At 38.6% G+C, this 16,820-nt stretch overlaps 1 protein-coding gene across 1 annotated transcript in view; it reads right to left on the reverse strand.

Annotated features, from left to right (window-relative positions):
• Nucleotides 1–16,820, reverse strand: part of CSMD1 (CUB and Sushi multiple domains 1) — a 4,503,734-nt gene that overhangs the window by 289,356 nt on the left and 4,197,558 nt on the right. Inside the window, exons 56-57 of the mRNA XM_078647516.1 lie at nucleotides 12,329–12,502; nucleotides 9,252–9,434 (exon numbers count right to left, since the gene is read on the reverse strand). Of these exons, the coding sequence (XP_078503642.1) occupies nucleotides 9,252–9,434; nucleotides 12,329–12,502 (357 nt within the window). The remainder of the gene's footprint in view (nucleotides 1–9,251; nucleotides 9,435–12,328; nucleotides 12,503–16,820) is intronic.

Here is a 16,820-nt window from a genome sequence, read left to right on the forward strand (position 1 = left end):
GCATGAGAGCAGCACCATTTCGTAGCTCCGTCGTGGTCATTCCGCAACCAATCATGGCAGCCGTTCTTTATCGTTATTTTGGGCGGGGTGGGTGGCGGAGCCGAGCTGTTTTGCAGCCATCATTGTGTGGAGTTCAGTTCATCTCACTAGTTTTGTATTTGTCATGAGGGGTTGTTCCTAATGTTTCTATTTTAGCGAGGTCAAAAAGAGATCCCATTAGTGGCCTACTGATTTTGCTCGATTCCTTTTCTTTTTTTTACACGATTTTTCGTTATCTGCAAAGACTAAACAGAGTATTGCGACTCTGTGTTTGTTTGTAAATAGAGAATGAACCAAAGAGAACTAATTCTAAAACAGTAAATACTTGGATAACAATCAATCAAATGGAGAGAGAAGCAGGCACGACGGATTACAATGGGGGCAAAGGCCTGCGTTAACTACCTTTCACTATCTGCAAAGAGAGAGTACTCCTAATAGAAATGAGGGGGGGGGGGCACTATTCAAAGCAGATCAGTGTGCATAAACACGAAAATGTTTTCACTTACCACGTACTTGACATTCGACAGCTTATGATATTTGCTATTAAAAAACCATTGAAATTCACTGAAAAAACCATAGGTTATAGACCATATATAGTTAGGAATTAGCATTTACAAAACCTTGAAAATTCACTGAAAAAAACATAGGTTATAGACCATATATAGTTAGGAATTAGCATTTAAAAAACCTTGGGGCATATTACCAACAACTAGCGATAATTTTTGTCTCTAACTTGTTTAGAGACAAAAATTATCGCCGCACATCGGCGATTTTTATCGCAGATAAACCTTGCTATTAGCAAGGTTTATCGCAAATGCGATAAAAAACGCCCGCAATGCATGAATATCGCTGAAAAGTCAGCGATATTCATGCATTATCGAGCAAATGCTCTTAGCCATGTTATCCACCTCCCATTGGATAACATGGCTAAGAACTGCTCAGGGCAGGTGTTAGCTTTTGGAGATATTCGCGCTTAGCGCAAATATCTCCAAAAGTTGGTAATAGGAGATAGCGATGTTAGCGACTGTTTCCAGTCGCTAACATCTTGGCACGCCCACTTTGCATATCATTAGTGATAAATATCACTGACATGCAAAGTGGGGCCCATGATGGTCGCTATCTCCTATTAGCTGTCGCTAACTGGTGTTAGCGACAGCTTGGTAATAGGGAGATAATTTTATCTCCGCTTTCTTGGCTTTTAAAGCCAAAAAAGCGGAGATAAAACCCCTTGATAATATACCCCCTTATTTTACTCACACAAAACCATTGAAATTCCATATATAGTTAGTTGCACTAACTATATATCGCGCACCCGCAATCCACTGCTGATCATGTCACATATTACATCATTCATGACATGGTCAGTGACATCACTGATGACATCACTGATGACATCTCAAATTACATCACTGATGACATCACTGATGACATCTCATTTGACATCATTCTTGTGCTAATACGATAAACCTCTTCAGACTCTAATATAACCTTAGATACACTCAGTGTATACAGACACTCACACACTGCCACTCATCCATGGAGTTACTCACACACCCAGTCAGTCATGCAAAGAAACAATCTCACCTCCATTTCTTCAACTATACAGTTAAACACACCTTACTTATTGAAACATATACTAACACATATTTACTCTCTTATACAATCCCTGATACAAGTTCACAATGATCGATACAACTACTCACTCATTCAGTGGCTCTCATGCACAGTTATTTATATATGCCAACTCTCACATGTACTGTGTTTTACATATGTACTTACTATGACATGTAGCATTGAGATATCCATTCACTCATCAATACACTCATGCACACAGTCAACTGCCCATGTAGCTGTTTCCACATGCACTCTTGAACTCATACACCTAGTGAATAAACTGCTCACACATCTATGCATAGAGTCACACACCTTCCAGCCACCCCTACACAAACTCAATCTCCCATAGAAATACTTGGGCAACCAATTAATAACACATATAGCCTCTCGTATAGCTAATGATCAACACATGCAGCAGTTTACAGAACAACAGACATAATGATGCACAAATTAAGACAGTTTAGTCACTAACCCATGCATTCAGTGAGACACATTTAATCACTCACTCATACAGTCAGTCACGCACCTACTAAATCCTTCATCCACACACTTATACATCCACTCATTCTTCAATATGTAAAACATATTTAAACTTTACAAAAACACACAGACACTAGATAATGTCATCAGTGATGTCATTTGAGATGTCATCAGTGATGTCATTTGAGATGTCATCAGTGATGTCATCAGTGATGTCACTGACCATGTCATGAATGATGTAATATGTGACATGATCAGCAGTGGATTGCGGGTGCGCGATATATAGTTAGTGCAACTAACTATATATGGAATTTCAATGGTTTTGTGTGAGTAAAATAAGGTTTTTTAAATGCTAATTCCTAACTATATATGGTCTATAACCTATGGTTTTTTCAGTGAATATATATATATATATATATATATATATATATATATATATATATATATATATATATATATTTATATTTATATATATATATTAATGTCCACAAGTTACCCACAGGGCGGGGCTCACTCCCACATCAGCGCGTTCCACATAAGAGGAGACAAAGGCATAACCAGCGTCAGCAGAGCCTGACGTGTTTCGGGATCCTCCCTTCTTCAAAGGCTTCTCTGCTACCGACCGACAGCCAACAAAAGACATCGGTGTTTGTCGACGCTGGTTATGCCTTTGTCTCCTCTTATGTGGAACGCGCTGATGTCGGAGTGAGCCCCGCCCTGTGGGTAACTTGTGGACCTTGATGTGTTTTATATATATATATATAATTTTATTTTTAATTCATTATTTTTTTTTTTTAAAAAGGATGCCGCACACAGCAACTTCGATTTTAAGATTTATTCAGTGCCCAGTCTCACACACCAACACGTTTCAGCATTACGGCATTGCTCACGGTATGTGCCACTACATTTTTGCTACTGTTTATACTGTTTCCTGTTTGAATCACTCCCGTGAATTCTGGGTTTCAAATTATTTACACACAGATCACCTATGACAGACATTATCCTGTTTCTAAATAAGGTAACGCCATTGTACTTTGCATTTCACAGTTTTTGAAGCAAATGTTAATTGTCAAATGGATAAATCAATGTGATATCACTTTTCCTGATATAAAAGTATTCAATGCAACTGTGGAATGCTTCATATAGGCAGTACCATCTGCATGTTAAAAAAGCAAATCTTAGAACGTATTAGGGCAGTAAAAAAGCAAGACTTTTCGCATGCAACAGCGAAACACCTTTTAACATGTCAAGGTGGAGATTGGCATAATATACACTGTAGAACAGCACGAAAGAATGGGCGATCAGAAAAAGAACCTGCGCCAATTGGAATCTAAATATATAATATGACTACGGACAAAAAGCCCGAGAGGCATGAATTTTGATGAAGAACTCTATGTCCACCTAGAATAGAATAATGCTACCTTGTTTTGAACATGAAATAACATTGCTCAAAGGAAACATATGTTAAGATATCCAAATGGATAATGCTTTGCTGGGTAGGATACTATACCAAGATTGCCCAAATATTCATTATTGTTATGTGATCAAATTAATTGAGCTATGTACAATACAGAAATGAAGTTTGATGTACACATATACATCATAAGAATATATCATGATCTTTCATTTTCCGTTACACATATCAGGAAAAGCGATATAACATTGATTTATCCATTTGACAATTAACATTTGCTTTAAAAACTGTGAAATGCAAAGAACAATGGCGTTATCTTATTTAGAAACTGGATAATGTCTGTCATAAGTGATCTGTGTGTAAATAATTTGAAATTACATGTCCCAGAATTCATGGGAGTGATTCAGACAGGAAATAGTATAAACAGTTGCAAAAAAGTAGTGCCATCTACCGTGAGCAAGGCTGTAAGGCTGAAACATGTTGGTGTGTGAGACTAAGCACTGAATAAATCTTAAAATCGAAGTTGCTGTATGCGGCGTCCTTTGTGCAAAAATTGATCCTGGGCACTGGTCTGGCCCAACGCCTGCACCCGCCTTAGAGCGATCCTGCTAACATACCACAGTGCAAAAAAAAATAAAAAAAAATATATATATATATATATATATATATATATATATATATATATATATATATATATATATATATATATATATATATATAAAACTCTGATCCTTGCTTATTACGAACATTTTAAATTTCACTTGCAAAAATGTTTTTCCCAATTTCGGGCATATTGCTATAATTTGGGCAGTTTGAAGAAAAGGCAATTGCCAAGATTCTCCTTGCTACCAACCCATATTTTTGTTGGACTCAGCGGTAAAGATCATTGACATACTAATCCTGGATGGAATTATACCATGGACAACCAATTCTTCGATATTATCTGAAGTCCAGTAGGAATTTAGGGATGGCCAGGAGACCTTAGAACAATGTTTAAATTTACACTTGATAACTAAGTACACCATTGCCAAATCTAGCACAATGCACTTGGCTTTCATGGACCTTAGCAGCACCTTCAATTGTATGAACAGGTCCAAGCTGTGGGGGATTTTAACTACTAGGGGATTGCATCCCACCTTAGTAGATTTTTTGTGCTCTACATGGTGATTTAACTGCTTCCGTTAGGTTTGCTGAGCACAGGGAATGAACCAATACTTTTAAATTAGCTTGTAGCTTTCTGCAGGGCTGTGCTTTGGCCATCATTTTATTTTTGCTATATGCTAATAAATGTTATATATTTTTTTAATGCAAATGTGAAGGACAAGCCTGTAGCTAAAATGAAGCCTGTGCCTGCCTTGTTATAGTTAGGCAATGCAGTGTTAATGTCCATTACCCTGAATGGTCTGAAACAACTGACAGATGCTTTTGTTCTCTTTATTGAGAACTTAGACTTGGAGACAAATTTGGCAACAACTTTTAGCAAGGCGTGTGCCCCAACAGCCAGACGTCACAAAGTTTCTCAATAACAGTAAGCCCACTAGGAAAATTAGTCACTTTTTGTAACAAATTGGGTTATTGGTTAAAGGGAGTGGAAGTCCCACACAGGCAAATCCCACAAACCTTGTCAGAGTGCACCACAAAAAGTCCCTAAATTAACCTGGGCTTAACCCTCTGGTAGCTTGACACAAGGCAGTCAGGCCTAATGTAGAGCCTGTCTGTGTCGGTTCTGATGTGGAGCAAGCGAGGGCTGCAATGCAAAGTCGTGTATTGAGTTGTGTTTACCCTGAAAGGGACTGTGGTTATTGTCTGAATGGGCTTCCATCTCTCTCACCCAATAGCCCAATTTCTAACACTTCTCATATCTGCTTGTCACTTTTGACACCTCTAGCTTTTGGACCCTTGTCTTACACCCAGAAACCAAGGGCCTTATTTATGAAGGCCTTGCGACGCCGGTGCCTCACTTTTAAAATGGGAAAAAGCGACGTACCGGCGGCGCAAGGCCTTCATAAATAAGGCCCCAACAATTTTCCCAATTGGTGGGATTTTTGTTCAACTTAACATCCAACAAAAGAAATATGCCCATCGCACTTCTGTTAGAAATCTAGAAACTGAAATGCTTTACCATTATAATATATGGCACAGGTATTTGGGGCATGGTAATGTGAGTAGCCTTTAAGTGGAAGAAAAGCGTGTTTGAAGACACCTTGCCTCACCAAAGAGCAGCCCACACTACTTTACATATAAAGAGCAGGGATTGGATTTTATTGAGGACCAGGTAAAATTACTATGGATTTCAATTTGAAATAATAATCATGCATCAATAAATAGATCAAAAAGTGAAGATTGTTTATCTTGTAAGCATGATCTTAATATTTTCTGGCTTTGTTATAGTTCTAGTGCAACAGTGGAGCTTGGCACACTGTCCTTCACTTCACCCTCTTCAATAGGAGCTAAGGACAAACACTGAGTTAGGCTGTCCTTCTTAGCAGTCAGGCATGAGAACAGAAGAGAGATAGACTTGCAAAAAGCACAAGTGAAACCCAATATGGTGACCCAGACCTCAATGGGTCTGAAACCACACCTAAAAACTGTACAGCGCCGAGACGCCCATAGGCCATTGTTCGCGCTTTAGAAATGTTATTAATAAATAAATAATAAATAATACTCCCTTAGGAAAGATCACTCCTTACTAAATTCGGATGAAGGATCATTTGATGGCAGTTTTGTTTCCTCTAGGCAAATATGGTACAGACTTGATTTTGCAGCTGCCTTTATCATGACCACTCTCCACAGGCTTGGTTATATTGTCTAGTTGTCATTTTAATCAACCTTTCTTGTGTCACTTTCTATTCCCCCTACGTACCAGATGCGGTTTTGATAGATTCAGACCAGCGCCTTTTTTAATGCAAATACTTTCTAGGCCTGAAGTGTGCGTAGTGGTGGGTCCCTTTTGAAAATTGGCTATTTGCCATGGCAATTTTTAGTTTTTTGACTTATTATTTTCATTATTGTAAATTCTAACCATGCTAAGGATAGGATCAATATGTATGTTACATACAATGTTATAAAGATCAAATACTTTTTAGCAGAAGCCCTCAACCTAGCCAACTTACTTTCGCTGATGAAAATGTATGTTTTTGTTAACTAATTGTCTTGGTTTGCGTTCATTTTAATAATGTTGGTGTTATGTATTTTTTCTTTTTTCCTGGTATTGTGTATATACCTTTCGGATTATATATAAATAAAAAAATAAAGTTGATGTTGATGAAGATAGAGTTTATCTTGAACTTGGCAGGGGTGGTTAGACTGCAGAAACACAATCCGCTATAGCATTATCTCCTCCGTCGCCCAATGCTCGTCAGATATTTATGTAGCAAAGGTGTGATTCATACAGGACTTCCACACTTGTGGCGGAGGCTCCGCAGTCATGGAGAGTCTCTGCAATCAGGTGGAATCTCTGCAATGAGATTTCTCCATGCAGAGGTTCTGTCCTGAGAGTGAAGTCTTCCCCACTACTGCAGGCCTCTGACATGAGGGCAGAGGCCTTTTGTGAATCAGGCTCTGAGAGTTTGCAGAGTATATTAAGGACTCTGGCATCACTGTGTCCTGAGAGAAGTTAGTAGAACAATGTGCTTATCATTTGTTAGTATTATGTAGGTACACATTGCCATTTAGAAACCTCTTCTAGATCAAACAGGAATAGCAGATTGAGCCATTGTTAGAGTCATCACTGGGTACCTCATTTAGTTATACGTTTTACGTGGTGCATCATTTTTGTGAGGTGTTATCATAACTGATATACAAATGCAGCGCTTCAATTTGCAAGACGCTATACTGAAATCAAAATTGTAAAAGGAAAGTGCATAGTCCTGGCATCACTGATAGTCAGATGGATTTCTCATATTTTCTCAAGAAAATATTACCATGTGTGACATTTCTGGCACATGTGTTTGAATATTTGAATACACAAATGTTGCACTTTAAAACCCAAGGCTCTTAATTACAATATTTGTACATACAACTTCCTTCCCAATGTGAAGCAAGATTGAATTATTGATTGGACAGACTTGCATGAGTAGTCCCGACCCCTTGATACACCTCTGTAAAAACAAGGTATGCAACAGGAAATAAAAGACACTTAATCCCGCTTCATAATCTGTCCGAGAAACTTGGCCCAGCAATGCCTAGAGTTCCTATCAAGGCACATATTCGTACGGGTGAAGACACTATGAGCAAAACTGGAACAACTCTTGGATGTTAGTTGCTGATCCTGTGAAGTTTCGAAAAGGATTTGCTGAGACATAAGAAGGTGACCTTAAGATGTCAAAAAATACATTGTGTGTGGAAACTGAGTTCTGACTGTCACACATTTGATGAGGTTCGGCACAGTGAGTTCAAGAGATCAGTCCCGCTAATTGACCTTCCACCGACATCATAATATGTCTGTGGACCCATTAAAAGAACGTTCTACTTGATCAGAAGATGTGTAAATGTTTTGGATCATGCATATATAGAGAAAGATCCCTGTGAATTTGGTTGGGAAGATGTTCATGGAGTGCTAACACCTACAAACTTTCTAAAGCTTCTACCCACATAACTTACACGTACAAGTACTTGCAAAACCTGTGCTACAAAAAGATGTCCCTGTTGATATGATCTTCTTCAAATGTTCAAAATTCTGCAAATGTACCACACGCGATTGCCAAAACAAATAAAGTGAACTATGAAAATGTGTCTAAAACAGGAGTAATAAAAAAAATCATATTTAGATCGCAAACATTGTTTAGTGTATACATAAAAGGATTAAAAAACAGTATTATTTGTTTCATTTCTATATAGGTCTCTTCTTCCTCTAGTATAGCCGGCATTTTGGAAAACAGCAGAAGGGGTGCTCTGAGGAGTTATTTTCAGTCTGTATAAGACTACCTGACGTTCAAAACCACCTGCATTATGTATATAGGTCTCATGATCGATGGAATATTACATAAACACTGCAGCACATCTACCATTTTTTAAAATGTTGTCCACATAAATTCGGCCCATATTAGCAATGTTTCCTCATACTAAATTACTTCCCTAATGATACAAAAGCACAAATCAAAAATGAAAATCTCTGGAAAATTTATGGAGGTATACGAGGGGGCTAGGATTGGAAGGATATTAATGGATTTCGCATAAGCTGATTAATGTGATTTGAAAAATATTTTACATTTTTCATCATTAACTTCCAGTTTCTCCTTCAAAGTAAAAGAGGTCCTTTGGAGAGACAGTGACTTTAACAAAGAATTGAACTGCAGTGAAGCACTTCTTTGAACTGTTCCTGTTACCACTGATCTCCTACAAAAACACTAGACATCTAATTCGCCTAGGGTCTACCAATCAATTAATCATTTTCACCATGCTGGATACAAAGTCATGTTTTTCTTTGAAGACGAAATACACCATTGCGACCTCCTTCACATTAGTCTTGCAGATGTTTTTTAACTCAAAACCTAAAATCACTCAGATGTTGTTAACACACAATTTGCTAACCTAGTTACTAAATTGAAATAACATGAAAGTGATCATGTAAATGGACAATGTTTGCAAGGCATTTTTAGTGAGCTATATATAGTAGTACTATTCACTCTCATAGGTCATAGAAGCATTCAAATCCATAATGCTGTACCAAAGTGATACTCAATTTTAGGAACTGCAATTTTACCTTCACAGACCGGCTGTGTTCCAGACCAGGAACCGTTCAGTAAACATGTCCGTTCTGCTGATCCTCTGAGGAGGTAACCCATTTCACAGGAGAAGCGCAAAAGATTCTTTATTTTGAACTCTTCCCCAATTCTGGACCCATGCGCTGGAATTCCAGGATCACTACAAAATCCAGGGGTTTTGCCTTTAAATGAAACAACATGAATATTACTCTTAAAAGTATGTTGATAAAAGTCCTATTTAAATTAATCTAAAAGAAAAAACAGCACAAATTAAGCTCATTGTATCGGAAGAGTAAAATGCATTTCTTTGGGAAGAAAATACCACATTGCAATACATTTACAGTAGTTACCAGTGACAATAGAAATGTTGGCGTCTTTACCATAACTTTTTGATCTCATATGATCATATTATATGTTGTCTAAGCCCGACTCCGGATCATCTCACTGAATTAAACCTCCAACTAATCTCTTCTTCTTTCTCTCTTTTTGAATGTGCATGCTGGTCTTTTTGCTTACATAGTGTTATGTGTCATTCCCTACATTGTAATATTTATTCCATCTTCTATTCCAAACTTGATCCATTTGTTGATACCCTTATTTAACATGTAGGTTCTTTTGTGTTAATTTTTATTTACATCTATGCCTGGTCAAAATGTTAATGTCTGTCTTTTTACACTATTTCCAAAATATGCCTGAGTCAGTTGAAGTCTAACCCTCCGTAGCTCATTCACACTGTCAATCAACATTATGTATTTCAGCAGATCCTTGCCTTTATTGCACCTTTTTTATTCAGAGGCTGATGGGGCTGTGCTGCATGCTCAGAATGTGTTTTCGAGTGCTCATCTTTTGAGGGACAAATGAACATATATTTTCTGTGCTGGTCATGCACATCTATTTATGAGGGTAAGTAAATAATTGTGAGCTCTATCTAGCGGCTAAAACACCATGAGTGGTAGATTTTGGAGAGGAAAAAAATTCTAAATCTATGTGATCAATTATTGATTCTTCAAGATGGGAATGGTCTGCATATTCAACAAATCTTGTATCCATAAAAACGTTGGCTTCCATTAAAGAATATACATAAATGATACGAACGTGGCAATACGAAATTCTGCTCCTGCATTATTTATTATTTAACTTTTTATACAGCATGGGTAAGACCCAAAATGGGGCACAAGAATTAACCCCAAATTAGTCCATCTAGTCCACCCCTGCTTCAAACGGCTGCTTGAGGTGGGTGGGGCAGCAAAGCCAAGGTGGATGCATTGTGCACAGCAGGGGGCCTTTTACAGTGGATGAGACCAGGACCCCTGGCACATCTTTGCTGTGTTCCACAATCTAAATGAGAACCTCTGGTGTGGATTTATTTTTTTACACACCCCACAGGATAGAAGGAAATATATGTGTGTTTACTTCATGTGCACTTAATGTGACTAGGTCATGCAGCACAGACATCCAGAGGTATACTCATTCGGCGCCAGAGTCATGCAGCTGACTGAGTATTCCCGAATACTGATGGAGAAGAAGTGACAGGAGGAATGAAGAAAGAGACTCTACCAGCACAAGTCCGTCAAAGAGCAGAAGAGAAAGAAGATCAAGGCTAATTATTTTCTCAACATACCGCAATGAATGGCAGGTCTTTTGTCCGGGGAAATGAACCATGATGTGATCTCCTCGGCATTGACTCATCACTTGAGAAATATCACCAAGACTTTTATCAAAGTTTTAAAAAGTGAAGAGTTAAAAATAAGAAGTTTAACAAAATAGTTTTAAAAAAGTTTTATCAAAAAGGCTTTCACAATCAGAACCTTCAATCAAACAAAGGCAAAAAACACCCCACAAAAAACAAAGAAATGTGGCTGTCTGCAGTAGGTTGCCTATAGGACTTACCTGCAGTTGTGGCCCTGCAGGCAAACCCAGCAGCATAAGGCAATTTTTACTAGTAATTGCCTGCTTGTGCCATAGTTGGCACAGGGCCTGACCACAGGACAGGACATCAGTGCAGTGTCAAAGGCCACATGCATTGGGGTTTAGCTGCAAGTAGCAGGCATTTTTATTCAGTTACCCCAGTTCTTTATTCCCCCGTTTTTACTTTTTTTTTTTAAATAGTAATGTTAAGACACCATGGCTATTTTTGCTGTCCCCCAAAAATTAAAATCACAGAAAAAATAGGTCTATGAAAACAGAAAAGTGGCTCTTACTTTAACTAAAATAAATGGTTTTAAAAAAGAAAAAAATATATGTTTCTCTTCAATATGAGTGAAAGAAAGCCAGTGACCAATCCCTGCTACACATGGCCAGTTCCCGCGCTCAATTCTCGCCTCGGATCTTGAGCAGTTGGAGTTAACTGCATGCATGACTTCTGACAAAGCTCTGTGCCCGTCCCCGATGCATATGGTCCATGGCTGTGCAGAAAAGAGTTTGGCCATAAGGTTGGTGTCTGGCAAAGTCCATGCCCAAATGTCTGAGGGTACCTACCTCTGCTGCCACAGCGTTCACCATAGGCTCTGCAGCCCAACAAAATTATGTTTATTCATTAACTAACACTTTGGAAATAAAGAGCTTAGTCTGTGCTGGAGAGGTGGGTTATCTAAGGAAGAAGAGTGTGAATATGTTTTTTGCTTGTGTCATCCGCATTCTACCATAAGAATATCCTCCTAAAAATATGTTTGTGATCTAAAGACAGCGATTAAAGCGTCACATGTCTCTACAATTCATCACACCCTTCCACCCAAAGAGTATATGACTATATAGGGACAAAATTACCATTTTTTTTTAACTAGTCAATTTAAAAAGATTTACAAAGATTGCCTTCAAACAATAAATATAGTGCATCAGACACACTGGAAACTAATAATCAGTAATCTGAAATTGAATAAAGTAATCATAAACTCATTGTCTCGTGGGTACATACTGTGAATTACTAGTCAGTCAGATGAATGCAATATTTAATTTATGCTTTCGCCCTTTCACTTACAAGAAAGCAGAGGATTTGAAAAAGTAATCTTTACAATGTGCATAAGAGTCAGATTTTACTTTTATACATGTCAACTCTCGTTTATCACAAAATGTATACCTGAACAGTGAGGCACAGTGCCGCTCCAACGAGCATCATCTTGACAAACCCTTGTTGAATTCCCTACAAGAGTATGAGCAGCAGTGCAACCATAGCGAACAATGGCCCCATACGTAAATACGTCTCCTGTCAATACAGCATTAGCAGGGGCACCCGGATGGCCACAAGTAACGGCTGCAGAGAAAAGAATAGACATGTTTACAACTGGTCTACAATAGTCTAGGGAAACAAAGCAATAATAAGATATCGATTTTTGAAACAACTCGAATGGACAGATATAAATATGACAGTTTTCAAAATAAAATACGAAGTGTTATATTTTTCTCTATTTGACAGTTTCTCAAAGAAAAATACTTCACGGAAATAATGTTGGTAAAATTACTGCTTTTCATAAACCAGCATACTGATAATCTTTTTTTTTATATATACATATTACAATTTTTACTAAAAGTGAATTGAAGGTGTTTTGGTGAACAAGGTATTACAAAAAAACATGTTTGATAGTTATCATGAAATGGATAGTAATGCAATCAGCCTTTGTTCCAGGATCCTTCTTTAGCATCAGTGGCAGCAGTACAGAACTTCAGAGTGTGCATTTATGGGATTTTGAAATATGTGGTTTTTGATCGCCATATTGAACTAAGGGAATCTCTATTTTATTAAGGGGGCATTCTGGTGTTGATACACTTGAAGCAAAAATAACCTGAATTAGGGGCAATTGCAGTGATTATGTTAACTCGTGGATGCTGTGGCGTTAACTGCTTCTGCGAAATGTAGGCCCAATTAAAAAACGTAACTTACTTTATTTAGGTGAGCCACAATATTTTTGAGAATTTATTCTGGGGGTTGAAAGAGTGTCAAACATGACCAAGGAAAAGTTAGTGGCTGAATGTTAAGAGAAATCGATTGTTAAAAAGAGTATGTATATTTGTATGCATGTGATATTTCTATAGCGCAAATCTCATTGTACAGCAAATGCAAGCTCTACAGGTTTCAAGCAAAGCAGCAAAGGAGTGATAGCTCAAAAAAGAACTGTTACTGCATCAGCTTGAGAACAGGAGCTGGGAAAGGCAAGGTTATGACAATATTTATTGCATGGTAAAAGATGGATGTAGTAGTCATGTCACTGATGGGGTACACTTTATCACAATATCAGAGCTGGAGTAGCATAATTTTGGCTCCATCCTTTTACTTTTGGCGAAGCCATATCTATATATATATATATGCATATCTACCTTTATCCTTATGTACATGAGTGACTCAATAATAATAATGAGATATGGTGCAACGAAGGTATAGAAAGTGTGTGCATTTTAACGTTTTTCCCTTTCAGAAACATCTGGATTGCTGAGATTAATCTTCTATAGATTAAGAGTGTAAGGTAGTGCGCTCTAATGCAATCAATGCAGTGCACAGGAATCATATGTGTGTTCAATGTTTTGTTTATGAATTGTGACCAGTTTTTGTTTTTAATAATACATGTAATAATTTATTGTTCCGCATATGAGTACAGTATACAATAGCTTAATTTTCCTTGTTAAAGATTTACTTATTGGATTATATGTAGTTTGCAGAATTAATATGCACTTAAAGAAAACTGTTAAATTAACATGATTGTGAGCTTTGAGCTCACATTCAAGACATTTAATTGCTAACTTTAATGTTAACATTATTAAAGCCCACTTCAGGTTCGTCAGATTCCCTTTAGACTTAGAGAGGTACAGACCTCTCTTGACATCTCTGATTGTGTGGCTTCATGCTATTCATGACTCCTTATCTACAGAACTTCTACAAAGGTTCTGACGCTGACAACTTTCTTGCTTCGATAGGTTTTCCCTATGCTTAGTTTAGTGTAGGGTTTAGAAGATGTTGCAAATTTTTCCATATATGTGGGAGAAGGATCGAAACCATTCATCTAGTCCTTATCTTCTGTAATGCAGCCACAGAATTTCTTATATGATCTTGGCTGTTAAGGACCAATATAGTACAACGCTTTGGTCTTCCTTTGATAATCTTGCATTTCTATACTATGTTCTTGAGATTGTTATACATCAGTCTGTCTGTGAGTTTGTAATGAAACTTTAAATTTCAAGTTATTGACTCAGACTTTTATTGTGTGGTCTTAATGATCACACTGCATCTTAAGATTTAAATTGTTGTTGCCCCTTTTCCTGTCAGACTACTATCAAGGTCTACCGACCAGTGTTAATTTGGAATAAATGGCCAAGATGGTCCTCAGTACCAAAGGACAGGAAGAAGATGAAATGGAATAGGATTATAGGGAAAGTATTCAGAGATTAAATGCTTGATGCTGCAGTAGAAGATGAATTGAGGCCGATCTCCATTTTGCTTCAGTAAAGCTTCCATGTCCTGACCAATATGCTGGAACCTAATGGGATTCAGGCAAGTTTACAGGGATGCCCTGACATCACAATATATTAAAGGAAATGTCCAATATAGACTCTGGTATTTAGTGAGAGACTGCAGAGAAAAGTGGGGTGAAGGGAGAACGGTAGTGTCAAAGACACTCTTCTGGCCACACCCCCTCCACCCACCTTAGTAATGTTTAATTCAAAGTCTCATACTTCTAGAATTGAAACATTTTCAATTTAGATTTTTGAGTAGCTGAGGTAGGTTCAAAGCTGACGTTGTGTGTCAGCCACAACATGCATTATAAATAATAGTTGACAGAGAATCACAATAACATCTGTTAACAAATCTTACAATGAGCCACATTAGTAACTCCTTTATTTTGGATCATATGAGACAGCAATTTTAAATAAAAAAAAAGAATCTTTTTTTTTTTAAATTTTCAAACATATCACAACCAAAATTATTTGTCCAACAAATGTTGTATTTAGTACGTTACAAAACTACATGACACAACAAAACACTACTCATTCTTTTCTGCTAGACTGCTTGTCTAATTTTGAATTTTGAACCAATTCATGCCCTTCCGCGCAACAGTTTTTTTTTATAACAAATTTTATTGGGTTATTCTTTGAGAGGATGGACAATAGCCCCACAATGATCTATAGGAGAGAAAGGCTGATGTTCGCACAAATAACCACATTTTTACCATTAATCAACACCTGCCAAACATGCAGGTGAAACAATAAAAGCAATATGCAGACAGTTCTCTATCTCCATACTAGTACACACGGCATAGCGGCATCCATATTCACATACCAACGGGTCTGCATTACCCAGTCAAGGTGAAGTAGAGAGTAGTGAGTAACAAAGATCAAGGGGCGCCACTTAGGTGTCCGTATCTGCCAGAGGGGGAAGTTCGATTCCTTGATGTGTCGCCCATCGGGTCCAGATCTTCCAGTGATTTGCAAAACAGCTATCTCGGCCCCCATACATCTGTCTAACTTGGTCTTCCATTTACCCAAGTTCGGGGGAGATGTTGCCTTCCATAGTTATGCTTTGTCTCTCTTGGCGATGGTAAGAGCTGGAAACAATAAGTGCTGCTTGTACTGATTCCCCCCAATGTCGTCAGTGCTATGTAAGAGGAAGAGTTGCGGGTCAAGCGGGAGCTCCCACGACAGCACCTCATTCAGGCAGGACCGAATCCTGTGCCAAAAGGGTTGCAACACCATGCAGCTCCATACCGTGTGTAGAAATGTCCCCTCCTCCCGGTCACACCTCAGACATGCAGGGGACTGAATAACTCCCATTCGCCAGAGTCGAGTCCGGGTATATTACACCCGGTGGAGGTATTTGAACTGTATTAGGTGATAGTGTGTAGAGACCGCTGAACCCCTTGGGCTGGCGATGGCTTCCACCCAGTTGTCATCAGTCAGGTCTTGGATGACGGCCTGCCACGCAAGTCGTGTCTTGTCTCGAGTAGTTGGTGTGTGGGTCGTCAGAGTCAGATATATTTGCCTGATCTTGTGGAGCCCAAGATCACCCATCATCAGGTAGCCCTCCAGGGGGTGAAATTCCGGGAGGGTCTCCAGTGTGCGAATCAGGGGGGTGAGTGCATGTTGAAGAAATGTGTAAAATTGTGTCCTATGGAGATCGAAGTCGGTCTGTAGTTGTTAAAAGGATTTCAATGTGGTGCCACGTAACACATCTCAGAGGCTCGAGATCCCCACTAGGTCCCACCCCGGAACCCCTTCAGGGCGGCCACTGAGCGGACGTATGTACCCTGCCATAGGGGAGTTTTCTGGGTAAGTTTCCCATTCAGGTCATCTGTCGAATTTTAGCCCGCCAAAGCTGCATCACAACTCTACCAGCCGGTGGCATGAACTCCAGGCGTGCGGTACTGTATAATAAATGAAGGAGGGGAACCCGCTCTATCGCCGCAAGCTCTATTGAATATGCCGGATTCGTGAGGGAGATATACCACCATTCATTCAGCACAAGGATGTGAGATGCTACATAATTTTAATAAATGTCTGCTGCGGCAATCCCTCCACAGTATGTAGATTGCGCACAGGTGCGGAGAGCAACTCTAACTGCACTGCCATTCCAGAGGAATTTATTT

The sequence above is a fragment of the Lissotriton helveticus genome, chromosome 6, assembly GCF_964261635.1.
Source record: "Lissotriton helveticus chromosome 6, aLisHel1.1, whole genome shotgun sequence".
Classification (NCBI taxonomy): domain Eukaryota; kingdom Metazoa; phylum Chordata; class Amphibia; order Caudata; family Salamandridae; genus Lissotriton; species Lissotriton helveticus.